The sequence below is a fragment of the Dendroctonus ponderosae genome, unplaced genomic scaffold, assembly GCF_020466585.1.
Source record: "Dendroctonus ponderosae isolate FM_Combo_2020 unplaced genomic scaffold, Dpon_F_20191213v2 Dpon_F_20191213_1, whole genome shotgun sequence".
Lineage (NCBI taxonomy): Eukaryota > Metazoa > Arthropoda > Insecta > Coleoptera > Curculionidae > Dendroctonus > Dendroctonus ponderosae.
Window position 1 is genome coordinate 9,969,240 of NW_026017110.1, and position 10,948 is coordinate 9,980,187.

General features: G+C 33.5%; 1 protein-coding gene across 2 annotated transcripts in view; it reads right to left on the reverse strand.

Annotated features, from left to right (window-relative positions):
• LOC109537959 (serine/threonine-protein phosphatase PP1-alpha) overlaps positions 1-10,208 on the reverse strand; it is a 14,104-nt gene extending 3,896 nt beyond the window's left edge. Inside the window, exons 1-3 of one of the 2 annotated variants that reach the window (XM_048660851.1) lie at positions 10,022-10,208; positions 1,845-1,976; positions 1,513-1,743 (exon numbers count right to left, since the gene is read on the reverse strand). In XM_048660851.1, the coding sequence (XP_048516808.1) occupies positions 1,513-1,743; positions 1,845-1,976; positions 10,022-10,079 (421 nt within the window). In that variant the 5' untranslated portion in view covers positions 10,080-10,208. Of the gene's footprint in view, positions 1-1,512; positions 1,744-1,844; positions 1,977-2,578; positions 2,866-10,021 lie in introns of those variants that run through there. The other variant, XM_048660852.1, reaches the window with a different exon arrangement.
• Between the last annotated feature and the right edge of the window lie 740 nt (positions 10,209-10,948).

A 10,948-nucleotide genomic window follows, 5' to 3' on the forward strand; every position in this document is an offset into this window, starting at 1 on the left:
CTGGTTATTTTGAATTGCCTAAATACTGAGATGCAAACTAATTTTATTTCGTGTCCGCAGTTTTTGTATCAGGATTGACGTCTTCAGAGCTTTTTTACCGATAAACATTTAAATACAGTATGATTTTAATAGAAATATATTAAATTTTAACCAAAATAAGTCTAGTCTTTCGACTAGAATATTAACCACAAAATATAACAATCTTGTTTAATATAAAATTATGTATGGCGAGGGCGAATTATACAGTGTCCCGTAAGCACATGATCAAAAGGGTACTACGATATTCTTTGCATCAAAAGAAGACGATCTGGCCTAACTCGTATTAACAGAAAATGTTTGTCCTACGACGGTCGAAGTTCTTCAAAAACTCGACGTGAATTCGTTTTCATATAAAACTTATACTTTGATGAAACAATCGAGTTCAGCCGTTTTGGACAAGTGGTTAGTGCTGCAGTGTCTACAAAAACTACCAGACTTTTTATTTGGTGGATTGAATTAACTCATTTTTTTTTTGGTTGATGCACTAATCATTTATGCACAATTCTGTGCTCTTTGTAAAATCTTCTAGCTTTCATAGTTTTTGCGCAAAAAACATGTTTGTTACCTTGCCACTTAACAATGTTAGACATTAACTGCAAATATGCGCCGCTTAAACGCGTACGCTTTCACGCGAGTTGTCTTCGCAAAACCCTAATACTTTGACCGTGTCGGTCCACTTCTTCATTAGAAAAGGTAATTCGAAACGAATTTGTGAGACTGACAATTAATTTAAGCCTCGTATCACGATATTTGCAGTTAATGTCTAACAATGTTCAGTGGCAAGAAAACAGAAATTTTTTTTTCGCAAAAGCTATGAATGGGAAAACAATCTTTCGCCCTTTCAGAATCGGATGTTTTGAGCTATATTTTTAAGATAGTGGTTTTTATAGTCTTTATCATCTTTAAACCCCAAAATCATGTATCCAATTTTTTTATAAAAGATCTGGGACTACTTTTAAATAGACCAAAATGAGTACTGGTTGAATTATTTACGACTAATTCATTTAAGATGATTGAGGTGGGCCATTCTGGCCAAGAAATCACACAAAAATTTTACGTGTCCGTGCGTTTTTTAATCTCTAAAGGTCCGAAATGGCTGTTCTTGCGTTTTGGTTTAATCACCCTGTATAATGCGAAACTGGCCAAACACGTCTGTTCCGTGGTTTAATTCATAAGTTTGGTCCAGTTGATTAATTTGTAAAATTCAGAGATTCGTTCATTGCGTTAACGTAAATCACTGGTTGTTTGCTTTTTACCGCTGCACTATTGTATATATGTATGTATATATGTATGTATGTATGTATATCTGTTTTACGTTGGTATCAATGTATAATTCCGGGCAAATAATTTAAAAATCGCCTGCACCTGAGCGCATAGTATAACTGCATTTCTGTTTTCCATGGTCCGTTGGATATCAGACCATGATATCACACACATTTACGATATACGAGATACCAGTTTACGTTAACTTACATTCGTCGAAAAATCCATATATTTTACAAACTTGAGCTGCTTCGTGGTTGCCTCGCAACAAAAAGAAATTTTCAGGATATTTTATTTTGTAGGCTAAAAGCAAACACATCGTCTCTAGTGATTGTTTGCCCCTATCGACATAGTCTCCAAGAAATAGATAATTGGAATCTGGGGGAAAACCTCCAAACTGAAAAAGTTTGAGGAGGTCGTTAAACTGACCATGTATATCACCTGAAATAAAGTATGTTAATTCATTTTAAATTATTCTTAAACTTCAGACAAAGTAGTTTTGTAATATTTTCCTAACATTTAAAAACTCTTTTCTAACTTACCTCCAACTTTTATAGGAGCTTCCAATTCCAAAAGCATTGGCTGAGAAGCTAAAATTTGAATTGCTTTGTGGCATAACGCTTTTATATCGGCTTCCGGTAGATTAATCAACTTTGTCTTTTTAGCATCTCGCACTGAAATCATTACCAAAATTTAACAAAGTCTAATACAGTGTCGAGGATGTCTTGTTAAATATAACGGGTGTTGCAATAAGAAGGTTTTGCCACATTTTATCTACTAAATCTACTAACTGACTGTAATTTTATATTAATAAACAAAATAAAATTCATACGCATAATGGTATTAAATTGATAACGTGTACGTAGAACGGGAGACTGAGAGATGTCTATATAAAATACAAACCAAATACAGCTGCCATATGGATTAACAAAGTAAAGGGGGAACAAGGGTTTATCATCAGTGAAAAATGTAATTTCAGATATACGGAAAATAAGCAAATACGATTTTTAGAATGAAAGATTTTCTGTAACATTCAATAAGTAATTAATTGTTACCATTTTTGAACCAAATTTCAACGACATGGCAAGGAAATTTAGTAGTTACTGGAAAGCGGATGCAGATACTACAACCAAAAGTTTATGGTAAATAGTACATTATTCGTGTACAGTGTACCGTATACTATTTTTCTTGATCCTCTGTGGAAAATGCCCGCTAATAGTATAAGGTTTTGAAAAAAAACGGCCTTCAAATGGTGATGGTACGTAATTACATCTACCCATTACAATGACATGACAATGCCAATTTATTTTTACTCCCATTGTTCATAGTCATCGTCATCATCATCCGTGGCTTCGCAACCCTGGCTGGGTTTTTGCCGACTAAACCACATATCTCCATCCTTCCCTATCCATCCAATCGGGGCCATCTTCGTTCTTCATGGCTTTTAGGTTTGTTTGTAATATTATCTCTCCATCTGAGGCGGGGCCGACCCAATGGACGTTTTCTCCCTGGAACATCAACCCATAGCAGTTTTACCATTCTATCATCCGGCATTCTTTTAACGTATCCTGCCCACCGTAGTCTCTTGGCTTTTATTTCGTTTATTATGCTTGTATCAGTGTGGAGCTCTTTAAGTCCTTGGTTGGTTTTTATTGTACATTGTCCTGTATTTTCGCCTTTGGTTGGGACAAATATTTTTCTTAGCACTTTCCTTTCAAACACGTTAAGTCGTTTTTTGCTTGCAACCGTTAATGTCCAGGTCTCACAGCCATATACGACACACGTATACACATACGACATATACAAAACAATACTAACTTTTGTCTTATTAAGTATTCTAGATTTTATTAGGTTTTGAATAGCAAAAAGGCATCTGTTTTCAGTCTGTATCTTGCTATTTATCTCTTCTGTGTTGTCGTTGTTTTCATTAATACTTGTACCCAGATATTTAAATTGTTTTGTCCGCTCAAAGTTGTAGTCCCCGATAGACAAGTTTGGTCCTACTCTATCTCGGTTCCTATTATTATTTCTACAACTTAATGAAAGTGCATTTGAGGCTGGCCCTGCTATTGTCAATCACATCCACATCGTCTGCAAAGGCCCAGAGCCGGTTGTTGGGTCCTTCTTGATCAAAGACAGCAGTTGGCTTCTGGATTTTAGAGTTCCTAATTACATATTCCAATGCTATGTTAAAGAGTTGACGTGAGATGGCGTCAACTTCCTTTAGACCGTTATTGATACTGAAGGAGTCGGAGAGACTCTGTCCCACTATTACTTTACCTCGCGTCTTCGTATCTTCCATACATACTTTTCACACCGATATACGTTTTTTGGGAACCCAAATTCTTGCATTGCTTGCCACAACCTTCACCTACATACTCTGTCGAATGCCCAGCATTTCTCCTTCTTCAGCAACTCTTCCCAGCATTTCTCCAATATTTKCCTAATAGTAAAAGTCTGGTCTAAAGTGGACTTATTGGGTCGAGATACATATTGGTATTCCCCAACAATCTCTATATCTATATCATATATTTAGAAGAGTAATTCCACGATAGCGTTTCCATTCCTTTCTGTTTCCTTTTTATGTATAACGACGATTATTCCTTCCTTCCATCTATAGGGTAAGGCCTCTGTCCTCCAGATGATTTGTGTAAGATTATGTAGGGACTTAGGAAGTGTTTCTCCGCCATAGTATGCATTTGGTAGGTCGCTGCCTGGAGCTTTGTTATTTTTCAATTAATTTATTGCCTTCACTGTTTCTCCCTACTACGGGGGCTGTATTTCTATTTACGCAGGTGATATATTTGTTTGTAGCGCATTTGTATTTTCCTCATCATTGAGCAGTTTGCAGAAGTATTTCTTATAGGTACTTAGAATCTCCTTTTTGTTGATTATAAGTTCTCCTTCATTTTTTGTGAGCAAATTTTCGAACGTCTGCCTGCCTCTTGTACCTTAATGTACTATGAATAATGGGAGAAAACGTAAGTTGTCATTGTCATATCATTGTAATGGGTAAATGTGATTTAATGCGGTCCAAAACAATGGTGAAACTACGTCATTTCCATCAGAGGATGAAGAAAATATACATCTTCGTAGGACAATGGAAGTCCTAATAAAACATGTACAAAATTCGGAATTGTTACTAAAAAAGTATTAGGCTAGTATTTTATGGCCAAAGATAACTAGGCGAACGTTGAATTACATTTAATGCAACAAGCGCTACCTGATAAAAGATAAATTATTGCATTTAAGTTTTGATTGGCAAACCAAATTTCGACAAAGACCCTTGACAATGTTTTAGAAGGATCTATTTTTTTCTTCTGGTTAATGGCAGTTCAAATATGCTATGAGATAAGGCATACTAATGTGAATAACAACTTTGTGAAATATTTATAATACACTCAAACATTTTTAATAGAAAATTGCCACTGCGCTTCAAGCTGCGACTATAAAAATTGGAGTATAATTAAAAGATAGCTTTGAGTGGAACAAATTACTTGATGAATTTTTGAGTGAATCGCTTTGTCTTGTCAATTTTGCGTAAGCAGTGTAGTTTTGTTTTGTAATATTGAACCCCGGTAAATTGAAAGGTTTGACTATCGAGAATTTTTAAAACCATTTACTGTGGTTTTAGACTATTGCTTGTTCTGGAAATCAAAGCTTTAGTTTCACGATCACAATTTGTTCCATTAATTTCCGTTACTAATTATTTTGCATAAAAGAACCGAAGTGTGGAATATTTAGTTGTCGCTTTTCAAACTCCAGATAAGACTACAAAATCGGCCAATATAAAAAGCATACAAAAACCTCAAACCAGGAATAACCGAAAAGCTAAGATCTTACTTTTGGCAACTTAGCAGCAATGGATGTATATAGAACATTAAAAATTTAGCACATTAAATTTAGTTTTTATCTGATATTTCGATTTATTTGTCGTGTTCATGAGATCTGGATGTTTTAGTAGTAAGTATATATCAACTGGGTTTTGACTATCCTACAATATCGKCMATATTAAATATGTCATAAATGAAATGCGCAGTGGATTTAACTTGATCCACTATTCTTAAAGTTCATTGCAAATTAGATAGAGGAGTTACTGATATTTATCTTTTAAGCGAGAATGACAGATAGCACGCTTGCAATCAGTATTTTCAGAACATTGTATTTTGATACTTTTGTTCTGTTTATATGCCGCAAAAAATATTCGCTAATATCACCTTGAAGTATCTTCTTAATATTTGATCATCCAATTAGGTGAACAAAATATCATTTAGATCAGGGATGAGCAACCTTTTTAACCAACGGACCAATTTAAATTTTTAAATTTTTTGTTTCTTAAAAAAACTCACCCTGTACAAGAGAAGGTCCAGTTTCTTGACCGATATTGAATAATCGAAAGATGGTTGATTTTCTTTGATGTTTTTATCACCAGACCGAATTGTAATATACAAGGTGACATAATAAATACAGAATGATAGAACAGGTTCATCGCTTGAAACTGCTGAGTTCTTCGGGTCTTAAGACCGCGGTGGGAAAAAAATTATTTCTGACGTTTAGCAAGCATTGGTGTCTTGCATCATCAAAGGTGCTTTACCCTAAGAAAGGAAATTCAAGGAAGAAATGATTTTAATTCTGTTGATTAAACAAAAGAGTGGGTGTTATTCCAAAACACTCTTTACAAAAACGAAATCATTGTTATTTTCACTAAATAGCAAGACTGGATCTTAACATATGATACAACATCGTAATCAGAAAAAAAAGCTGTATTGAATTCAAACGTGTAATGATCCAAAATGGCACCCATAAGAAAAAACAAAGTTGATGATGGTTGTCAGGAACCCATTAGTCACATTTTAAATACAACATCGCCACCTTGTAGGAGACAAAAAGTTGCAATTATTTTGTAGTAGTATTATTATTATTAGTCATTTTTGAGATTCCGCGTCAAATAAGTTAAAGAAAAAAGAAAAAACTTTTTCCGAAATTTGATTTTTTCCGGATATCTCCGAAAGTAGCAGAAATTTTTTAAATTTCCACTGAGCAGTTTAGTGAGCTCTAGACTGCCCAACTTTGCCCCAATTTGATCAATCTCGTATCTAGTATGGTTACGAGATCCCCATGGTTGAGCTCCAAAAACGGACACCCTGTATATACTATATCCTGTGCCGGTGAAACAGTGGTGGGAGGAGAGTGGGGCAAGAAAAGCGCATGTTTCTAGGTTTCCCCGATGCACAGCGTAATGCGCGATTCCAGTTTCGTTTCAGCTCAATAACTGATTTTTTTCGTTAAACTATGGTTAAAATCATCTTGGTCATTGAAGTCAACCGTATTGTTGCCTTGCTCTTCACCGCCACTGTTCTATATGCACAGGAGAGTATAAACCTATACACAATTGCATATAAAGTTTCAGTTTTTATAAAAAGCCATTTCGACTGTAAATTCTAAGGAAAAGTTAGCAAACATCGGACGATAATTATCAATTTTATGGGGCTGTTCCATATCTTGGTAGGGCCACACTGTAGTTATTAGGTAATATTGCTATTAATATCATGAATAGATCAAAACCTGCTGGCATAGTTGTGCAAATATATATTTACCAGCCTGGAATATACTTTAATTTTATTATATCTATAATATCCGTGTAGTGCTTAACGATATTAATTGGGGATTACACTACTAACGAATCTTGAGATAATCAAATCTTTTAATCTCTACCTGATTGTATACAGTTTATAATCTTCCCAAGTCGGTTGAAAAATGATCGAATTTAGTTTTATTTGTTCGAGCATTTGATGCATGGCTAGTTAGATAGGGTTAGTCACGATAAACGATAAATAATTTTATTGCTAAATTATTTTGAAAACGTTTTTGGAAATATTCGGATTGTTATGCCAAAACATTTTCCGATAGAAACAATTAAAACACAACATCCTTTGGAAAATGGTTTGTTGATTTGATTGAGAACTAGAAGATTAAAAATAATTACAAAGATTGAAAAATATTAAACAGCTCTAATAAGACTAAAAATCGTAAAAGGAAGAGGAAAGGAAAGGAAGAAGAAAGGACAAGAAAAAAATTACAGAAAAAAGAAAAAAAGTTTCCTATTTTGTTATCATATTATTGAGCGGACGGGTCTTTGATGTTATGCCGATAGTTATGATGTATTTAAATAAGTATAAAAATGGATTAAAGCTGGTTTTATTGTATGAAAAACATTTTATTTATTATTTTCATGCCAATTTACTTATATTCTAGAGCGAGTTTTAAATCTTTGCTTTGATTTTTAGCCTGGCCACATGCCCACCCGTAAAATGAATAAACACAAGGATAAAGTTTTTTTCTATGTGTATGTTTCCTCAATTTGTCTTTTGGACGCCGCGTGAAACGCGTTTTCTAAAATGTCTTTCCGTAGTTACGATGAAATTGGCATAATCTATATTAAATTGATTGAACAATTCGGCTGACAACTAACAGTCGGTTGTGTTTCGGAAAAAAACATGAATTCTTATAACATATGTTCATAAATGGAGGATTGTTTACAATAAATAAATAACTAGACAATCTGTTTGAAATTGCTCACAATGGTGCGATAAGTACAAAAAACTGGAAGACGTTAAAAGACGATTGAATATTTCACACGTCAGAAAAGTAGGTAATATTTTTTATGTGGAGCGCTCGTGTTTGGTGAACCATCTAAGTGACGCTGATAATGGAGAAAAAAATAGGTAAATAAAATATCAATTTTTGTGTTTAGCGTCGGTTTGTCGGACTGAAAATACTGGTAAAATTGGAATGTTTACTTATTAAAATTATAATTATCAGAAAACAACTTATAAAAAAAAACCTAAAATATAATAGTCTTGCCATAATATGGCGGTTTCATAATAAATACGTATCGAGTAATGAAACATTTTAAAATATTAAAGGTTAAATTATTACAATTAGCAAAAACATATCTAATACAACGCTAGGCCTAGGTATATGAAAATACTCGAAGTTGGTCTTCAGATCTTTATCTGAATTGCTAAGAAACATGACTCAGCAACAGTAGAGCACTGCTTTTAATTTGTCAATTGTAGAAAATGGGATCTCGAGAATATTTGCAATCTTTGTTGCATCAATGTTTTAAAGCACTTTCGAACAAATCGCATTTGTGCTATACGCTATCTGTTAAAACAGCATTTAATATTTTTTACTTTGCTGTCAATATGTTTTAAATGCAAATAATCAAGTGTGAGCAATTGGAATCTAATCTGATATAACAATTATAATCTATTCAGGATGTTAGAAATTCGTATTTCTAAGCAAAATAGTCATATGAAAATATTAAATCGGCAATATTTCGAAAATTGAACACTTTTACAATAGTCAACTGTACACAACCTTTCCCTTATTTTTAATACTAAACAAGATCACAGAATCAAAAATGGGGGGTTCCATTTGAAAAAAATTGTTTTGGCGGTTTTCTCAACTGTATTTTGAAATTACATTTTTTAACACTTTGCATTAACAGTTCATCAAAATTAACTTCTATTAAAGTAAGTCCTTTTCAACAAGAAATGCGACTCAAGGTAAGTAGCACATATTCCCTTATAGGAAAAATGAATAATTATTCGATGATTATAGGATCTTAAAATATATCAATCATACCGGTTCGTATTCAAAAAAAGAAGAAGTTGATGAGAGCCGTAAGCGGAAAAACTATATGCTTATCTGATATGTGTATACAAATATGATTTAATATTGTTCTAATTATTATAAAATATCCATTCAGATAAACGCAGAAAAAATATTTATTATCAAGAGATATTATAAAGAAGAATTATTTGAGCAAACTTCGACTTTTTCGAAGATTTCTCGAAAAAGTTTCAATTTTCTGAACTTTTAAAACGCTGATTTGTTAAGCCTGAAAATGCACTACTTTGCCCTAATTTAACTGACTTCGTATCTTTTACGGTTTACTAGAATCCAACGCTAATACCTCAAATGTGTAACACCCTGTATTTCATGGATGGTACTCTTTGCAATTTAAGGTAGGAGCTACAAAATTGATATGCGCTGCACTTCAGGTAACTTTTGCCACTTCAAGTGATTAACTTTAATTAAATCAACAGAAAAACAGTAAAATGTTTACTGTAATAAAAAGGTAACATAAGAATTAGTAATTTATTCTATGTATACATAGGTATTAGTAATATATCTTAAGCGCACTGGAAAAGTCTTAACTGATTTTTTTAATATTTTTAATTGATTTACTTAACGAATGTAACAAAGTTGCAAAAAACTTGCAAGGTTTTTTTTGCTGCAATCATCTAGCCAGTTGGCCAATAAACGCCCATAAATGAGCAGTTTGTGTTTTTCACATTTTCACTCTATATCTCAAAATTGATTTGCTTTTTTGGAAATAATAAGAAGTAAATAATATTTTTTGAAATAGGCAAAAACGATTATTTTAATCAACTACTACTAATACTAATATGGTTTTAATGTTTCCCATCACTTGAAACGTTTATCGGAATATTTTCGGAACATCCAGCATATTTTTTTAAATAGTGTAATTTGATAACCAAAAACATTGCTGCTAGCTGAAATATGAACAGTTAAGTACATCTCATAAATTCTTATGCCTTGAAAGGAATGAAGTACCACTTTTATATGTATTGAAAATTAGATCTAAAAACTTCTAAAAATCAGATACAAAAAAATTTATTTAATTTACCTTCTGGAGCTGTTAGCTTCTTAATTATTCCATCAACATCAAGTCTAGTCTGAGTCATGTTTCTGACCCTAGAACCGAACAAAAGAGGTCTTAAATCCGCCACTATTCATAAAAAAACACCTTCTCTTGAGCAAATATAAACTGAATTGACGACGATAAAAACATTCTACTACAGATTAGATAAGGCAAAAATACATTAATCATGATTGGTGTGAATTTTGCATTATTTATCAGATTAAATTTTATTATTCATGGTTATGTCGATTAAAAATTTGTGATGTCGAAATTGAAACACTTAGACTTTTGTCATAATATAGTTATACTAGCCGACCCGGCAAACGTTGTATTGCCATATAAATTATTCCTAGGGTTTTTTCTTTCATCTCGAGTGGGCGGTTTCCCAATCGAGAGCTTCAGTAGGCCGTGTGTTGAAAGTTTTTTTAGACTTAGCCAGTTAAGGCTTTTAGTCTTTAGTGCTGACCTATGAGTAAGCCTGGGTGAGGTAGGGGATTATTTGCCTGAGATTAGTAAATGAGAAAAAAAAATCCACTGAAAAAGAAGAGGTAAGTTTTGGGTAGTTTGGAAGAAACTGGTTCTGTGGTTTGGCCTTATTTGTCTTTAATGTGTTTAAATTTTGTTTTTCATTAAGCCGGGTTTTTTTTCTTAAGGTGGGTGTTTCCAAGGGGGGTCTGCCATTAAACTATTGGGAAATTTGAAGTGGAGTTTTGGGATTGTTCGGGAAAAAGTCTCTTGGATTAGGGGATTTGTTCGGTCAAGGGTTTTGGTTTTCAACTTTTTGTTTCGAAATGAATTCCTGAATCGTTTCCGTTTCGAGGTTACCTCACTGGTTGGCGTTGAGGGGCTTGCTGGGGGGGCGACAGGTTCTTCTTGGCTGCTGTACTGTGGTTTCTGGTGGTTACAGTGGCA